General features: G+C 39.4%; 1 protein-coding gene across 1 annotated transcript; it reads left to right on the top strand.

The window, feature by feature from the left end:
- Positions 1-14,513: 14,513 nt before the first annotated feature.
- On the top strand, positions 14,514-18,398 carry INSL4 (insulin like 4). The gene is made up of 2 exons (XM_055294566.1): positions 14,514-14,814; positions 16,751-18,398. Exons 1-2 carry the CDS (start codon positions 14,619-14,621, stop codon positions 16,975-16,977), a joined length of 423 nt encoding a protein of 140 aa, XP_055150541.1. The 5' UTR covers positions 14,514-14,618; the 3' UTR covers positions 16,978-18,398.
- Positions 18,399-19,592: the final 1,194 nt, after the last annotated feature.

Genomic DNA, 19,592 nt, shown 5'->3' with positions numbered 1-19,592 from the left:
TTAGTTTCTTCTCCCAAAGTGAAGGGAGCAGAGTGAACCTCATTTTCAAATTCCTGTGTACAGCTGAAGGCTAACTGAATGACAGGACTGTGTTTCCCTAGTCTGAATGTTAGGCAGGAAAAGTAGTGAGCACTGTTCATAAAACCTGTGGGTAGAGAACAGGAATACACACACACACAGCTGTCTGGGCAAGAACTACAGATGAATACGTGCAAAAAACTATGGAGAAATGGTACAAAACTCGGTGGGAAATTAGACCATTCAAAAGCAGCTGCTCATACTGGTAAATGGAGAAAATAATACAAACTGCCCAGGCATCACACATGCTCAGACAAGACTCCAAAGACTTTAAATTTTCACTTGGCTTGGCCACTAGGTTCAGTATAAGCTCCATATTGAAGAACTGCATCAGTATAGGGTCAATCTGCAAAGACTAGGATAGGTGGCTGTTGATTCAAATGTCCTTTTTTTTTTTTTTTTTTTTTTTTTGAGACTGGGTCTCACTCTCTCACCCACACTGGAGTATACTGGCATGATCTTGGCTCACTGCAACCTCCACCTCCCAGCCTCAAGTGATTCTCCTGCCTCAGTTTCTCTAGTAGCTGGGATTACAGGTGCATGCCACCATCACCTGGCTAGTTTTTGCATTTTTAGTAGAGACGGGGATTCACCATGTTGGTCAGGCTGGTCTCGAACTCCTGACCTCAAATGATCCACTCACCTGTAGATCCACCACTCTAGAACAGTGCCGCTGAGGCCCCAGGCATTAGGCTTGCCCCATGCTGCAGACCAGCAACTACAGATTCCAGATCCAGGCCAACACCCGTCATCCAAGGCACCAATCTTTCCTCAGGTCCAGGCACACCCCAAGTTCCAGACTGGTCCCCATGGACACAAACTCCAGAGAAACCAGGATTTAGGCCAACTCCAATAGATTCCCATGCTGGGCCAAACACTATAGAGTTACGCTACAGGACCAACCATATAGACCCAACCTTCAGGTAGGTCCCCATGTTCTCATTACTCAGGCATGTCCGCAGACTCAGGTTTTATGCTTGCCCACTCACGGACCCAAGTATCAAGTCAGCCCACATGCAGACTCCTGCTAGAAGCATGCCCGTGGACTTCATCAGGTGGCTTGCCCAGAATCTCTGGATGGACTGACTGGTGAAGGGTTTTTCCTGCCAAATATAATCTGTTAAGACTGGAGAAGGTGCCTACTTCTTCAAATGCACATGTACCAACTCAAGATCAGAAGGATCATGACTGATTAGGAAAACATGACACTACCCTAAAACCATAAAAACTCTAGAAGAAAACCTAGGCAATACCATTTAGGACATAGGTGTGGGCAAAGACTTCATGACTAAAACACCAAAAGCAATGGCAACAAAAGCCAAAATTGACAAATGGGATCTAGTTAAACTAAAGAGTTTCTGCACAGCAAAAGAAACTATCATCAGAGTGAACAGGCAACCTACAGAATGGGAGAAAACTTTTGCAATCTATCCATCTGACAAAGGACTAATACCCAGAACCTACAAGTAAATTTACAAAAAAAAAAAACCGCATCAAAAAGTAGGTGAAGGATATGAACAGACACTTCTCAAAAGAAGACATTTATGCAGCCAACAAACATATGAAAAAATGCTCATCATCACTGGTCATTAGAGAAATGCAAATCAAAACCACAACAAGACACCCTCTCATGTCAGTCAGAATGTTGATCATGAAAAAGTTAGGAAACAACAGACGCTGGAGAGGATGTGGAGAAATAGGAATGCTTTTACACTGTTGGTTGGAATGTAAATTAGTTCAACCATTGTGTAAGACAGTGTGATGACTCCTCAAGGATCTAGAACCAGAAATACCATTTGACCCAGCAATCCCATTACTAGGTATATACCCAAAGGATTATAAATCATTCTACTATAAAGACACATGCACACATATGTTTATTGCAGCACTCTTCATAATAGCAAAGCCTTGGAACCAACCCAAATGCCCATCAGTGATAGACTGGATAAAGAAAATGTGGCACATATACACCATGGAATAGTATGCAGCCATAAAAAGGATGAGTTCATGTCCTTTGCGGGGATATGGATGAAGCTGGAAACCATCATTCTCAACAAACTAACAGAAGAACAGAAAACCAAAAACTGCACGTTCTCACTCATAAGTGGGAACTGATATCCCACTGATAAAAGCATCAGCTCTCATGAGACTTATTCAATATCATGAGAACAGTATGGGGGAAACTGCCCCAATGATTCAAATTATCTCCCACTAAGTCCCTCCCACAATATGTGGGAATTGTGGGAGTACAAGTCAAGATGAGATTTGGGTGGGGACACAGAGCCAAACCATATCAAGCTGGTACTGTGACCTGGAGGACTGTCAGGTTCCTACTCCTGACTATTTCTGTACTTTCTATTGGTTGCCCTCAAGCTACTGACCAATTGGAATCACTGCTCACAGGGCCCTGCTTGATATCTCATTAGCTGCCCACACTTAATCGTCACTCTGCTATTGCTGGTACCCAAAAGTTTGGACTTTTCCCTGTGACTTGCTGTTATTGAAAGGATCTCACCTGGAATCTGATCAGAGGGAGGGAAAATTGCAGAAACAGCAAACAGCCTTACCTAAGAGGCTCTTGGTGCCCTTTTCACCTGGCAGCCAGGGTGATGGGGTAGGGAGAATGGAGAAGCTCAGAGGAGGTGATACTATCCTAAGACCCCACAGGAGGAAAGGTGTTCTGCACTGTTTTGATATTTCATTATATTAAGGAAATGCTGTCCTTTTCAACTATAAAACCAGTTATAATTTTCTGACTCTACTTGGCATTAATATTTTTTTTTCACAAATACCTCTCCCAACTTTTTACTCTTGAGTCAGGGTCTCACTCTCTCACCTAGATTTGCGTGCAGTGGCATGATCATTCCTCACTACAGCCCCAAACTCTGGGCTCGAGCAATCCTCCTGCCTCAGCTTCCCAAGTAGCTGGGACTACAAGCATGTGCCACCACACCCAGCTAGTTTAAAAATTTTTTTTTGTTGAGATGGGGTCTTGCTATGTTGCCCAGGCTGGGCTAGTCTCAAGCTCCTGGCCTCAAATGATCCTTCCACCTAGGACTCCCAAAGTGTTGGGATTACAGGAATGAGCCACTGTGCGTGGCTACCACTTTTTTAACCTTACAGAATTCCTGTGATCCTCCATCCACAAAAATATGGAAGCCTTAAATATTTTGGTTGAATTCATTCCTAATTTGCCACAAGGTATGAATGCAACGTTTTCTGACAGAGAGTCATTACTGAAGGACCTACAACATTCAAGGAACTTGCTATCATTTCTTCTTCCTTTTGGTTTAATTTCCTGTACAGTAAATTGTGTCTGAAAAATTAAGAATAAATTATATGATAGATAATGGCAATTATTTATTTGTTATGTAATCTTTCTTTGCAATCTCTATTATACCTTTGCTGACGTCCAAGTCCGTCACCATGGGTTATTAGAACCATGCAAAATCAGACTTAATGTTTGCATTTTCATTTGTCCATAAGAAACAGTCTTCCCAAAACTTTGTGTCAACAGTTAATCCTTTTTGCTAAAGAAGTTGTTCTATCTTTTTATTAATGATATGAAGATATCAATAGTTTTTAAATCAAATTTACTTTAAATGAATCATAAAGTTTTTTTAAATTACATTAACAAATATAATAACTTTATCCTGCCCAACTCCAGGTGCATAAAGACAACAAAACTGTTCTATGTACTTTGTCAATTTAAATCATGTGAAAATAAAACCTCAAACCTTGCAATTTTCTGCTTGAGTCACAGTGGATGTACTGTGTATTATGGACATTTTATTTGGAAACAACCAGAATATTTCCCAAATCTATTTTATTTGGAGCCTTATACCCAAATAAATTTGATTGTTGTTCAAAATAGTGACCTTTTATGCTTCTAGGAGATCCAAGTCTGTATTGTTATATCAGAAAATCATTAGTCTTAAGAGATTGTTTCTGTGTGTAACAGTCATAAATTAATAAGTGTATTCTCTGATGTGTAAGAAATAGCCTACTTCTTGTTAATAAATGAAAGAAATTGAACTCTTCCACTGGGTGAAAAATTAATCCACAGACTTTCTTTAATGTTTTCTCTATTGAGTTGTGTCATGAACCCTGAGTCTTAGTACCAATGCATCCAATATCTCAGGGCCCACCATGTTCAGTAGCTCCTGCCTCAACACGCTCAGTGCTAATCTGAATGGACCCCTCTGTCAGTGATTTTCTCTCTGCATGGGTGCAAGAAAAGTTTGTCCAAAGTTGCTGTCTCTATCCTGGGGTCCTGCACATCTCCAACTCAAAGGTCTTCAACTCTCCATGGCTCTACCACTGAGCAGTGTACAGCAGAAACCAGGACTTGAACTAGATATAGATAAGAAATATTAATCTCTTTATCTGTATAATCTCTCACCTCCTTTCTTTGTCTTATATCTTGTGAGAGACCATTGCACAACATTCGGCTGAACAAGAATTTACAAATCATGGTAACTGTACCTTTAAGATTCCTTTTGACTTCCCTGTGATAGTTCACACATTTGTCCTACTGGTTGGTGCATATGGCAAGGTTGTAACTTTTCCAATTCTTGATGGATGTATAGGCAACAAAAGCAATTAAAATACTCTCAATATATTGCAACAGGGTCTTTGGGCTGTGGATTGGATTGGTTTCTCAACTTTGCAGCACACTAGATAAAACAGGGGGTCTTTCAAAATATTGATGCGCACCTCTGATACCAAGATATACTGATTTGATTGTTTCAAACAGGCAACATAGGCACTGGGAGTTTTATTAAAAACTTCCCCAGGAAATGAAATGTGCAGTAGGAATGGAAAATGACTGAGCAAGATTAGTGCCTAGTTTGAGTAGGAGAAGATAGACCATTGGCTGAGCTAAAGTCATGCTATTGAGGAAGGAGAGTTCAGATTAAAAAGGATAGTGTTATTATTCTTTCTGTGAACAAATGTGAACCTGAAAGAGCCAATCTTTCAAGATGTATCCTAAGTGGCTAATTGAGCCTAAATTTTAAAAGAGCTAAGCAGACATTTTCTGAATAGAGGTCCCACACATATGGCAACTTCTTTAAAAAACTGCACTTTTTAAACTTCGAAAGACTATCAGACCTCATCTCAACCAACAAATCAGAGTTCAGCTACCTCAACCAATAGGGACTCAGCTGTATCAACCAATCAGAACTCAACTATTTTGACTAATTAGAAGTAAGCACATTTGAATCCTTCATTTGAATAAACACATTTGATTGGAAATCTCAATGGGAACTTTTGCTATAAAACCCCAACCCTCTCTTTGTTCTCTGGAATCACCTTTCATTTTTACACAGGAGGCTGAGTCTTCCCAGTATGCAATTTATTTATTAGAATAAAGTATATTTTCTCCAAATTCCTTCACCAGACAACTTTGGTTTACATTTCTTATAATTCTGAATTCAAAACCCAGTGAGTTATTTAACAAATGGTGTTACATCCATATTATGAATAGTTGTCAGCAACAAGAAGCAACTAAGTATTAATACACCAAACAACTAAGGAGAATCACCACAGTTGTAGGCTGAGTGAAAATAGCCAGTCCTAAAAGGTTACATTCTGTATGATTGCGTTATAAAACATCTTGAAAAGACATAATTATAGAACGGGAGAACCATTTTACTATGGGTTAAGGCCAGTGGGGTAAAAAGTGGGAGGGAGGAGTGTGCGATTATGACAACTTTTGTGGTATTGGAATCATTTTATGTTTTGATAATATCATGTCAATATTCTGGTTCTGATATTGTGGTATAGTTTTTCAAGATGTTACCATTGATGAAAAGTGGATACAGTGTAGACAGAATATCTCTCCACTATTTCAGATCCTCACATGTGTGATGTGACATTATCTCAAAATTTAAAAATTAATTTCCAAAATTTATCAAAGTCCTATGTGTCATAGGTATTGGGTGTGGGATGGTTGATGTTGGCAACACATAAAAAAGTAGCTATTCTAGAAAATATAAGAAAGTAGGAATGAATCTGATTAAAACATGTAAAAGATAAGGAGATTCACTCAAGAATATATAATAGAAGTGCTACTAAAGTATGCCTAAAACTACCATGAGAAACTGATACATAAGCTTAATTTATTTTGTATATATAAATGCACAGTTACTATGACTCTAAACGACGACAAAAAACAAAGAACAAGGCAATAATGTTTGCTTCAACCACTTGTATTTTGCATAGTGGTGGAAGACTTAGCCAGACAAATCAGGTGAGAAAAAAACGCATGAAAACTGCAAAGGAAGAAATACATATTCTCTCTTTGCAGATGATATAATTATATATGTCGAAAAACTGAAAGATCTAAAAACAGCTATTAGAGCTAATGAACAATTTCCATTAAATGACAGGATACAAATTCAACATGCAAACATTGGTTTCAAATGAACATAAAAAATGAAATTATGAAAAAAACTCCATCTTCAATAGCATCAAAAACAATAAAATATTTTGTCATATATTTAGAAAAATATTGCTGAATGATATTAAATAAAACATAAATGTTGGGAACAGGCCTCCCAAAATCTGACCATAAACTGGCCCCAAAACTGGCCATAAACAAAATCTCTGCAGCCCTGTGACATGTTCATGATGGCCATAACGCCCACACTGGAAGGTTGTAGGTTTACTGGAATGAGGGCAAGGAACACCTGGCCCACCCAGGGTGGAAAACCGCTTAAAGGTGTTCTTAAACCACAAACAATAGCATGAGCGATCTGTGCCTTAAGGATATGCTCCTGCTACAGATAGCTAGCCCAACCCATCCCTTTATTTCAGCACATCCCTTTGTTTCCCATAAGGGATACTTTTAGTTAACCTAAAATCTATAGAAACAATGCTAATGACTGGCTTGCGGTAAATCTCTGTTCAGGGCTCTCAGCTCTGAAGGCTGTGAGACCCCTAGTTTCCCACTTCACACTTCTGTATTTCTGTGTGTGTGTCTTTAATTCCTCTAGTGCCACTGGGTTAGCGTCTCCCCGACTGAGCTGGTCTCGGCACATAAACAAATGGAAACACCTATCTTATTCATAGGTTTCCTGGATTAGTAGACTTAACATTGTTAAGATGTCAGTACTACCCAAAAGGGGTCCACAGGTTTGCTATTATCTCTATTTAAATTGCAAAGGTAGTTTCTTTTCTTTTCTTTTTCTTCTTTTCTTTTCCTTTGCAGAAATAGAAAAAAAAACTTCTTAATATTCATATGGAATCTCAAGAATTCCCAAATAACCAAAACTGTCTTTTAAAATGAACAAAATTGGAGACTCACACTTTCTGATTTTAAAACTTTCTAAAAAGCTACAGTCATCAAAAGATTGTGGTGTTGATATAAGAAGACTCATATGGACCAATGGAATTGAACAGAGAGAACAGAAACAAATCTCTGGTATTTTGTTAAGTGACGTTTGACAAAAGTACCAAGGCAATTTCCATGGGGAAAGAACAGTCTTTTCAACAAGTGATGCTGGAAAAACTGTATAGCTACAAGAAAAAGAAGAACTTGTACCATCACCTCACACCACATAGAATATTTAACCCAAAATATATGAAACACAAAATATAAGAAATAAACATAATGTTTCAGAAAAATCCTAGGGGAAATTTTCTTGACATTGGAAATTGTCAAGAAAAAATTTGTCAAGAAAAAATTGGAAATTGTCAAGAAAAAAATTTTCTTGACATTGGATTTTGTAAAGATTTTGCGGATATCACACCAAAATAACCCCATAAATATTCAACTTCACTGAAAACTTTTGTGCATAAAAGAACACTAATGGAGTGAAATAAAAACACAAAATTGGAGGAAATGATAGCAAATCATGTGCTAGAGAAGGATTAAATATCCAGAAAACATAAAATCGAAAACAATTTTTAGAAAGCATTTTTGCATGATATGTAGAGACACCTAGGAATTCATTTTTAAATAATCAATTACATTGTAGAACAGAATTACATATGGACTATTCTCTGAATTTTGTCAACCCATAAAAATACTTTCAAAACATCACTTTTGAGAAGCCTCTTCCAGATACTATGTCTTGGTGAAAACTCATCTAAATCACTGACTCTGACATTCCTGTAGCCCTAGACAGTTATTATTAGAAGAGTTACACATGCTCAATGTTTGACAAACGATGAGTGGGCCATCCTCAAGTTTATGAGGACCATAGATAATTTTTTATTGGGAACAAAAATTATTTATTTATTTATTTCAAGTAAGCCCTCCAGGTTATATGAGTAAAGCAGATCTGGTATGAATAAACTTCCTTCTGAAAGAAAACAGACTTATAAACAAGCAGTCCTATTTAGATATAAAATTTTTCTATACTTCGAGAGTCACCTGATGAGCCCATTGCCCCACAACTTTGCTGACTTGTTTAAAACTTTAAAATGCGATGAGGTAGCCACCATCTCTGTGGTTCCATATCAACTGTTCCAGCCTGCTGGCTGTGAAGAGTGCAGATGGCCCAGAGGAGTAGCTGTCCCCACCCCCACCACCCCATGGTGCAGTGCAACTAACTTTCCAGATCATGGCCAGACTGCTTCTATAACTGGGTCCTGACCCACTCCTCCTCACTGGGCAGGTCTTTGGTTCTGTGGACAGAGATTTGATCTCTCCCTAGAAGGGAGCTCCTGGAGTGAGGGGCAGCCCCCATTTCTATGGTTCCATAAACTCAGTCATTCCAGCCTGAGCTGTTCAACCCTGCCAGCTGTGAAGAATACAGGTGGTCCAGATGAAGAAGCCACCCCAACCCCACAATACACCTGCTCTACCAAGAAACAGCCAGACAGCTTCATTAGAAGGGTTCCTGATTCTGTCCCTCATGTCTGGGTGAGATCTCCCATTGAGGGTCGCCAGCCATCTCCTGCAGGTGCATATATGCCAAGAGCAGGTCAGTGCCCACCTAGAATGGAGGTGCCAGAGGGGAGAGTTGGCTGCCATCTTTGCTGTTTCACTGCCTTCACTGGTGATACCTCCAGATGTGGGAGAGCCAGGAGACTGGGGTCTGAAGTGGACCCCTAGAAAACCAAAGAAGCCCTACAGTAGAATGGCTTGACCGTTAAAAGAAAAACAGAGAACAACAAGAACAACATTAACAGAAATGACCCCACAAAAACCCCTTTCAAAGGTAAGCAACCTTAATGATCTAAGGTAGTTAAGCCCACAAAGATGAGAAAGAATCAATGCAGAAATACTGAAAAGTCAAAAAGGCAGAGTGCCTCTTCTCCTTCAAATGACTGCAACACTTCTGCAGCAAGGGCACAGAACTGGGTTGAGGCTGAGATGGCTGAATTGACAGAAATAGGCTTCAGAAGGTAGGTAATAATGAACTTCACTGAATTAAAGAAGAATGTTGTAACCCAATGCAAAGAAGCTAAGAATCAAGATAAAACAATACAGGAGCTGATAGCCAGAAAAGCAAATTTAGAGAGGAATATAACTGACCTGATGGAGCTGAAAAATACAACATGAGAAACTCACAATTCAATCATAAGTATCAATAGCAGAACAAACCAAGCAGAGGAAAGACTCTCAGAGCTGGAAGACCAACTTTCTGAAATAAAACAGGCAGACAAGAAGAGAGGAAAAAAGAATTTTTTTTAAAATAACAAAATATCCAAGAACTATGGGATTATGTAAAGAGACCAAACCTATGAATGACGGGGGTACCTGAAGGAGACAAGAAGAATGAAACCAAGTTGGAAAACATACTTTAGGATATCATTCAAGAGAACTTCCCCAACCTAGCAAGACAGGCCAACATTCAAATTCAGGAAATGCAGACAACCCAGTAAGATACGCCATGAGAAGATCAACCTTAAGACACATAATCCTCAGATTCTCCAAGGTCAAAATGAAAGAAAAAATGTTAAGGGCAGCTAGACATAAAGGCCTGGTCACCTACAAAGGAAAACCCATCGAGTAACAGCGAACCTTTCAGCAGAAACCCTGCAAATGAGAAGAAATTGGGGGCCAATATTCAACATACTTAAAGAAAAGAAATTCCGGCCGGGCGCGGTGGCTCATGCCAGTAATCCCAGCACTTTGGGAGGCCGAGGCGGGCGGATCACGAGGTCAGGATATCGAGACCATCCTGGCTAACACAGTGAAACCCCGTCTCTACTAAAAAATGAATACAAAAAAATTAGCCGCACGTGGTGGCGGGCGCCTGTAGTCCCAGCTACTCGGAGAGGCTGAGGCAGGAGAATGGCGTGAACCCGGGAGGCGGAGCTTGCAGTGAGCCGAGATCGCGCCACTGCACTCCAGCCTGGGGGACAGAGCGAGACTCCGTCTCAAAAAAAAAGAAAAGAAATTCCAACCCAGAATTTTATATGGAGAAAACAATAATAACAACATTACCAGCCACTACAAAACACATTGAAGTACACAGACCAGTGACACTATGAAGCAACTACACAAATAAGTCTGCAAAATAACCAGCTAGCATCAGGACAAGATCAAATTCACACATAACAATACTAACCTTAAATGTAGGTAGGCTAAATCCCCTAATTAAAAGATACAGAATGGCATACTGGATAAAGAGCAAACACCCATTGCTATGCTGTCTTCAAAAGACTCATCTCCATGGAAAGACACAATAAGCTCAAAATAAAGGGATGGAGGAAAATTTACCAAGTGAATCTATAACAGAAAAAAGCAAGGGTTTCAATCCTAGTTTCTGACCAAACAGACTTTAAACAAACAAAGATCAAAATAGAAGAACAAGGGCATTACATAACGGTAAAGCGTTCAATTCAAAAAGAAGAGCTAACTATCCTGAATACATGTGCACCCAACACAGAGCACCCAGATTCATAAAGCAAGTTCTTAGAGATGTACAATGAGACTTAGACTCCCACACAATAATAGTAGGAGACTTTAACACCCCTCTGTCAGTATTAGACAGATCATCGAGACAAAATTAACGAAGATAGTCAGGACCTGAACTCAGCTCTGGATCAAGTGGACCTGATAGATATGTACAGAACCCTCCACCCCAAAACATTCTCATCAACACACAACACTTACTCTAAAGTTGATCACATAATTGGAAGTAAAATATTCCTCAGCAAATGGAATAGAAATAAAGTCATAATTGTCTCAGACCACAGCACAATCAAATTAAAACTCAAGATTAAGAAACTCACTCAAAAGCACACAACCACATGGAAATTGAACCACCTGCTCCTGAATGACTCTTGAGTAAATAATAAAACTGAGGCAGAAATCAAGTTCTTTGAAACTAATGAGAACAGAGACAACATACAAGAATCTCTGGGATGCAGCTAAAGTAGTCTTAACAGAGAAATTTACAGCAATAAATGCACACATCAAAAAACTAGAAAGATCTCAAGTTAACAACCTTACATCTCAACTAAAAGAACTAGAGAATCAAGAGCAAACAAATCCCAAAGCTAGCAGAGGAACAGAACAACCAAGATCAGAGTCAAACTGAAGGAGATGTAGACATGAAAAACCCTTAAAAAAATCAAAAAATTCGGGAGCTGGTTTCCTGAAAAAAAAAATTAATGAAATAGATATATTGCTAGCTAGACTAATAAAGAAGAAAAGAGAGAAGAATCAAATAAACACAATCAGAAATGATAAGGGATATCACCACTGACCTCAAAGAAATACAAACAACCATCAGAGAATACTATAAACACCTCTATGCACATAAACTAGAACATCTAGAAGAAATGGATAATTTCCTGGACACATACACCCTCCCAAAAGTAAACCAGGAAGACACTGAATCCCTGAATAGACCAAAAATGTGTTCAGTAATAAATACTCTACCAACTGAATAAAGCCCAGAACCAGAAGAATTCAGAGCTGAAGTCTACCAGAGGTACAAAGAAGAGCTGGTACCATTTCTACTGAAACTATTCCAAAAAAATTGAGGAGGAGGGACTCCTCCATAACTCATTCTATGAGGCCAGAATCATCCTGATACCAAAACCTGGCAAAGATACAACAACAACAAAAAGAAAACTTCAGGCCATATCCTTGATGCACATTGATGCAAAAATCCTCAATAAAATACTGGTAAACCAAATCTAGCAGCCCATCAACAAGCTTATCCACCATGAGCAAGTTGGCTTCGTCCCTGGGATGCAAGGTTGGTTCAACATACACAAATCAATAGATGTGATTTATCACATAAACATAACTAAAGACAAAAACCACATGATTATCTCAAGACATGCAGAAAAGGTCTTTGATAAAATTCAACATCCCTTCATGTTAAAAACTCTCAGTAGACTAGGTATTGAAGGAAAATACCTCAAAATAATAAGAGCCATTTATGACAAACCCACAGCCAATATCACACAGAATGGGCAAAAGCTGGAAGCATTCCCCTTGAAAACCAGCACAAGACAAGGATACCCTCTCTCACCACTCCTATTCAACATAGTATTTGAAGTCCTGGCCAGGGCAATTAAGCAAGAGGAAGAAATGAAGGGTATTCAAATAGGAAGAAAGGAAGTCACATTATCTTTGTTTGCAGATGACATGGTTCTATACCTAGAAAACCCCGTAGTCTCAACCCCATAGCTTCTTAAGCTGATAAGCAACTTTAGCAAAGTCTTAGGATATAAAACTAATATTTATATTACAACCCAAAATTCCGTGTTTGTGACCTGGGTGCGAGGACAGGCTTTGTTGGCCTCATGTACCACTAATTACAATATATCTAATTTAAATATTACTAGTGTCATGGTATTAAGGAGACAATCTGAGGCATTCCTACCAGTCAATTTGACACACTATTGGCAAGGTTCCTCTTCCTTTGCCACCTTAGAATGTGCGCTATGCCAGGTCAGACCCAAAAGATTCATAGGCACACTTATAGCCTTTATAGCCTCAGCCACAGTCATCCTAGCAGCTGCTAGTGTGGCTATAGCATCTACTACTGAATCAGTGCGAACAGCTGCTTTTGTAGATAATTTGGCTGGAAATGTGTCTAACGAACTTCTCTTACAGCAGGGTATAGATCAAGAGATTCTTGCACGTCTGCAAGCCCTCAAGGCTGCCTTGGAATATGCAGGGGGAGCGACAAGATGCCCTAGCATTCTGATAGCAATTAAACTGTGACTGGGAGCATAAACATATCTGTGTCACTTTTTTACCTTGGATTCAATCAATATATAGTTGGGATGAGGTGAAACAACACCTCTGGGGAACCTTTCATGACAATTTAACAGCAGACGTAAAGCAACTTAAAACTAAAATTTTAGAATCCCTTCACATGATAGATCTACACACTCAACAGACAGCCATATGGAAGGGTGTGCAAGATCATTTCTCCTGCTTATACCCCTGATCCTGGGGGTCACTCTTTGACTGGAAAGGAATGCTACTAATTATACTCATGATTGTCTTATGTTATTTGCTAATTCTAGGACGCAAAGCCGGAATAAGAGCAATGACCACCTTGCCTGACAAACCTGTTGCTGCACACATCTGTACTCTTCAGTCAACAGAACCCGATGCAAAGAACAGAAAGGGGGGAGATGTGAGAGTTCAGTCAGGCTGACGGGAAAGTTTTTTAAGTTAGTTATAAGAAAAAGACGCAAACCTTTTTGAAACGCCGGAGGGGTTTGTATAAGCTCCAGTAATAGATCAGGCTGAAGGCAGCCTAATCCTTACCTTGAGTTAATAGCTTAAGGCACAGATACAAACGAATGTAGTTTATCTAGTTTGTTTACTCTTGTGGTCCTAAGACTAATCTTTGATCAACCGCGGGTGCATAATTGCTCTCTACTCGGGAGGTTGGCAATGTCAATTACCCTCTAGTGGTATTTACTCAAGACCTTTGTCATTTAATCCATACTGAAAAAATGTGAGCTTTGCTGGCTGATTGGGGCCATGGCTGCAACTCTTTACAGCACCCTCCTTGGTGTCTGTAGGTGGCCCAGACCCTCAGCTGGACTGACAGGCAAACTATCTGTGTCAGTGTATGTTATTCATCTGTCATTGGGTCAGGGTCTGTGGGACAGACCCCCGCAATTAAAAGCTTATATGCCAAATGTTAACTAAGATAATCTCTAGCCAATGAGCTTACAGGTCAGTTCTATTTTTATTTCATCTAAGCAAAGTACATTAAAAATTACCATTATTTTAGTAAGCATAAAAATAGTAATACAGGAGGAAAGTTAAGAAAAAGAAGTAGAAAAACCAAATTCAAAACAAGCAAAGTGCAGCAGCACATTGGGAGCAAAGAGGGTTATGAGAGTGTGGGTAGGGCAAGTAGGGAGACTAAATAAGAACTGAGGGAGAAAGTTCCACGTAGGTGGGTCGGAAAGGGGTGGAACTGACACCATTGACGCAAAAGCTGAGTAATAGCCCTAAGGAAATAAAAGCCTGGTGAAGGCATGCAGAAAGCAGTCTGGAGGCCAGAAGGCACACACTAGCACAGTCTGGTAGGCTACAGCAGCAAGTCTCTAAAGAAAGGCTGAGAACACCCAGAACAGGAGAGTCCAGGTCCAGGATGGCCAGCCTGTTCTGGTCCTATCTGCCAGCAATCTGGCTGCTACTGAGCCAACTCCTTAGAGAAAGCCTAGCAGCAGAGCTGAGGGGATGTGGTCCACGATTTGGAAAACACTTGCTGTCATATTGCCCCGTGCCTGAGAAGACATTCACCACCACCCCAGGAGGATGGCTGCTGGAATCTGGACGACCGACAGGTAAGAGCCCTGGACTACCAAACAATCAGAATGAGGCCTGAAAAAACAGGCTCCAGATCTCATTGACTGCCTGTAATCAACTCAGACTCTACTGTGGCTAGTGCCTAAAAGTTTGTGGTTTTTCATTGTAATGTGCTTTTATTAAAAGGGTCTCACCAGAAATCTCATGGGAAGTTGGGGGTAGAGGGGAAGCTGCAGGAAAAAACAGAAGAACAGCCTCACCTTGGAGGCTCTTGGTGCCTTTCCCACCTGGCGGCCAGAGATACAGGGTGGAGAAAACAGGGAATCCTCAGAGAAGGTGACTATTCTCAAACACCAGCAGGAGGTGAGCTGTACTCCCAGACCCCCAGGAAAGCTGGGCAGGCCAGAAAGCAGGTGTGATTGCAACGGGATGCCTGAGCCAGGCATCTTCAATTAAGAAGAAAGGGGACAAACAGTGAGGTGGTGAGCTGATTATCATTTCTGTTTGTGCACCTATTGGCCTGGGGGCAGCACACTGAGACCTCTGTTAGGTTCCTGGAATGTGAGATAAACGGGGCTTAGATTTAATAACTCTCCTCCTTTGTCATTACGTTGGGCAATGGTCTATGTCACCAAAAACGTCCTCTTACAAAAAAGTTTTTTTAATGCACACCAACAGAGCACCTTGCCTTCTATTTCTTTGAATCTACTTTTGTAGTGTGTTGAGAGAGATGAGATGAAGAGAAAGAAAGTTGCCTGGATGCCTAGAGCGGAAATTGAAGGGGACCAGAGATAAGGGAAGTTTAGTGTTAAGACCATCATAGCTGATTTGATTAGTGCTTTCGACATTTGAGGATGCAAATCATTTTCTTTAAAAGCAAGATTTCAGAATTAAGGAAAGTTCCATACCAGGATAGTTTTCAAACTTTACTAAGTAACAGGGTATTCATAAAGATAAATTGCAAGCTAAGTTAAAACTAGCAGGGGCAGTTTCCAAAAGAGATACAGGCTACTATATTCTGTCTAATAGGTCATATTAAGTTCTGAAAAGCTAAGTTAAAATACTAAACCTTGTTTCACATTTAATACAAATGACGTAGGTTTTGAACCAGCAATGTGTGACTCCAGAACTGCTTCTTGTAAACCATATGCATACACTTCATTAAATCATTAAATGACTCTGTTTAAAGTTATCGTGCACAGTGAATGCACCTGGATTTTGTGTGATTTATATAATGATTTCAAAGCTATTTCCTTTTTTTACATTATTAGTCAGAGCTTGTTTCATTTTACTATAAAATAAGGGAAGAACACCACAAAGTCAAAACAATTTCTAATGCAAACTGAGGAAGAGCATGCTGTACTATAATTTCTATTTAAATTTCACTTTTTTCTCAGTAAATAATTGAAAATCCTCATTTAAATACTTTGACAAATATATATATAAATTTAACAAGAAAAATGGAAAGTATTCATGGATAACAAATGTTAACATTTGGTGTCGATACATATAGATGTATGTTGCTTCTCAGCCTTTTAGCTAAGATCCAGTGTTATAGATGCATAGATTTATGTGGATTAGATTTAAATATCTGAATCTTTCTATTAGAATAACTTGTGATTTTAAAAAAATTCCTTATTGCTATCCAGTACATAATGCATTGAAGTTATCAATCAAAACAGCATCAAGGAGAGTCAAAAGCGGTATGGTATAGGCATTTAGAGGGTCATTAGAAGAGTGCATAGAGGGCACAGGATGAGGTGTTAGCATATCCTTAGTATTGTAGTATCTTAAAGTGCCCTACTCTAAGTAAGCTAAGTTGTTGAAATGTTAGGATACTTGCTGATTCTCTTTGGTGTTTAATTACATTGAGGCAATGGGTACATTGTAGTCTAGGAAAATTGTATAATTTTTCTGACCCTCTTTCACATGAATGTTTTTCCTCACCTTTCATTCCTCTCTTTTACTTCACAGAAATGGTGTCAACCTCCAACAACAAAGATGGACAAACCTTAGGTATGACATCAGAATTCATTCCTAATTTGCCACCAGAGCTGAAGAAACCACTGTCTGAAGGGCAGCCATCATTGAAGAAAATAATACTTTCCCGAAAAAAGAGAAGTGGACGTCACAGATTTGATCCATTCTGTTGTGAAGTAATTTGTGACGATGGAACTTCAGTTAAATTATGTACAAAGTAGAGTAATCATGGACTGGACATCTCATCCATTCTCATATGTATTCTCAATGACAAATTCACTGATGCCCAATTAAATGATTGCTGTTTATTAGAACATGAGAATCATTATTAGTATTCACGTTTCACTTGCTCTGTACTTATATAGTCTCTCCAAATGGAGGAAGTTAGATAGATGGAATAAGTTCTAGTAGTTGATAGTACAATGGGGAAATTATACTTAACAATAATTCACTATATATTCCAAAATAGCTAGAAGAGAATTGTAATGATTCCAACACAAAAAAGATGAATGTTAGTTTGGATGGATATCCCAATTACCCTGATTTGATCATTACACATTATATACATGTATCAAAATATGACATGTACTACAAAAATGTGTACAACTGTAATATGTGAATTACAAACTTACTGGAAATAAATTTTTAAAGTTTTACACACATAGGCACATATGTTCACACACACTCACTCAGGTCTCTTCATTTTTCCTCTTTTCACACTAGAAGAAATGTAACAGATAAAGGATCTAACCATCTCTAACATCAGCACATAGCACGGAGGAAAAGCAGTGAAGGAATGAACTGGTGGGAGAGGTATTAGGCATGTTCACCCTAGGGTAACCCCAGAGACCTCCTTAGAACTTTGCCCAATGCGTATCCCCCACCTGCCTCTCAGCACACTGCCTTTAGACCTTCAATCATTCTATAAATTCCTCTTTTGTCCCTGGCATTACTCCATGTCCCCTCATCAAAGTGGTGAATCGGCACAAATACTGGCCTTATTCTAGCTACACATACCTCCTCCCTGTGTGTCTCTAAATCCTAAATCAAAGAGTACATTTTACACTCTGTCAGTGAGGTCCTACTAGTTGTGTTTGTTTGTTTGCAGGCTAACTGAAGCTGCTACTAGCTCATTATCAGGTCCTATAAACTTAATTCAAGTAGCATGATTTGAGTAGCCCTCTGTGCCTGCCCATAAAGTGCTCTGAATCTAGTGTGGGACATGGAGAAGCAAAGGATAGTAAGTGCAATGATACTTGTAGGTCATCATAGACACTGTAATGATCCACAGGAATCAGGGTTGTGTTTAATGCCAACATGTGAAAGAATAAATATACAGGGAACAGTGTAGGTAAGTGGAGAGAGCAAAATTTCCCTAAGGAAACTGATGGCTGATCTGCATCTTGAAAGACATCTAAGCAGAAGAGAGTGCAAAAAGGGACAAGGAGAAGCCCAGGAAAAAGCACAAAGTCTTGGAAGCATAGCATGTGTGGAAACAGCCAGAGTCAGCAGGGCAGGAGGTGGTGTAGAGAAGAGGAATTGTCAAGATCTGGTTGGAACGGAGACAGGAGAGAGGATCTCAAACGATTCCACACAATGCAGCTATGGGGTTTAGGCTGCATCTGGAGTAAGGAAGAACTGCTCATGATCTTGATACATCTCTCATAAAGAACTTTTTCCTACCAATACTCTGTTGAAGATGAAGAGGGATCATGGCAGTCACAGGGCAGAACTCATAGATTACCCTGTACAGTCTGAACTGTACCACCTGGTTTGCCTAGGCTCCTCTAGATTGTTCTTTGAGAACAAAGGTGGGGGAGCGCATAAGGTGTATTTCTTGACAGTAGTGATGATCAATAAAATATCAGTATTTTGGGTCTCTATTCATAATCAATGATTGAGTTTATTCTATGTGCCTATCATTGTTCTAGGACTTTAGGATTCAGGAGAGAAAAAAATAATAATTATGCTTTCATGGAGCTTCTACCTGGTTACTTGACTGGCTCTGAACCTTCTCTTGGCACGTGCATTCTATACATAATTCTATTCTTTTAGTAAAAATAGAGGTATGAAAAGAGGATAATAGAGAAAGCTCCATAATTTTATCTGGTGTCTATCATTTCAATCTCTTAACCAGGAAATACCCAAAGACTGCTTCCAGGAGGATTTTTAGGAGATGGAAATATCTCTCATTCTTTGTCCTACTGCTTATAAACCTACATGACACCCTAAAGTGACAGCAGGACAGGCACCTAGAGCGGTTCCAAGGATGTATGAAGTCTTTCAGCTGCTTTAAGAAAGTATACAAACTGGTGGCTTAAGGCAATGGAAATACATTTTCTCCCAGTTCTGGAGGTTAGACATAGAAAGATGGTGCACTTTCCATAACCTGTAGAGTATAATCCTCACTGGCTTCTGGTGGTTTGCTGTCAATCTTCGGCATTCCTTGGCTTGCAGGTGCCAATCTTCAGCCTCCACACTGTCCATACATAGTGTGCTCTCCCTTCATGTGTGCACATTGTTTTCTTATGAGTATACTAGACATTTTGATTTAAGGGTCCACTCAGGCTAAGATGACTTCATCTTAACTAATTATATCTGCAACAGCGATTTTTATAAGCATATTCTGAAGGATTATTATCCTAGTCCATTTTCTGTTGCTAATAATAGAACACCTGAAATTGGGTAATTTATAAAGAAAATAAATTTATTTCTTACAATTAAGGAGTATAGGAAGTGCCAGAGCATGTCCTGGCATCTCATGAAGACCTTCTTTCTAATGGGAAATCTCTACTGGATCTTGATGTGTTGCAGAGTATCACACAGGAAGAGTCCA

This window comes from Symphalangus syndactylus, chromosome 9 (assembly GCF_028878055.3).
Source record: "Symphalangus syndactylus isolate Jambi chromosome 9, NHGRI_mSymSyn1-v2.1_pri, whole genome shotgun sequence".
Taxonomy (NCBI): domain Eukaryota; kingdom Metazoa; phylum Chordata; class Mammalia; order Primates; family Hylobatidae; genus Symphalangus; species Symphalangus syndactylus.
The sequence above is the reverse complement of the archived record's forward strand: the minus strand, read 5'-3'. Positions and strand labels throughout refer to the sequence as shown.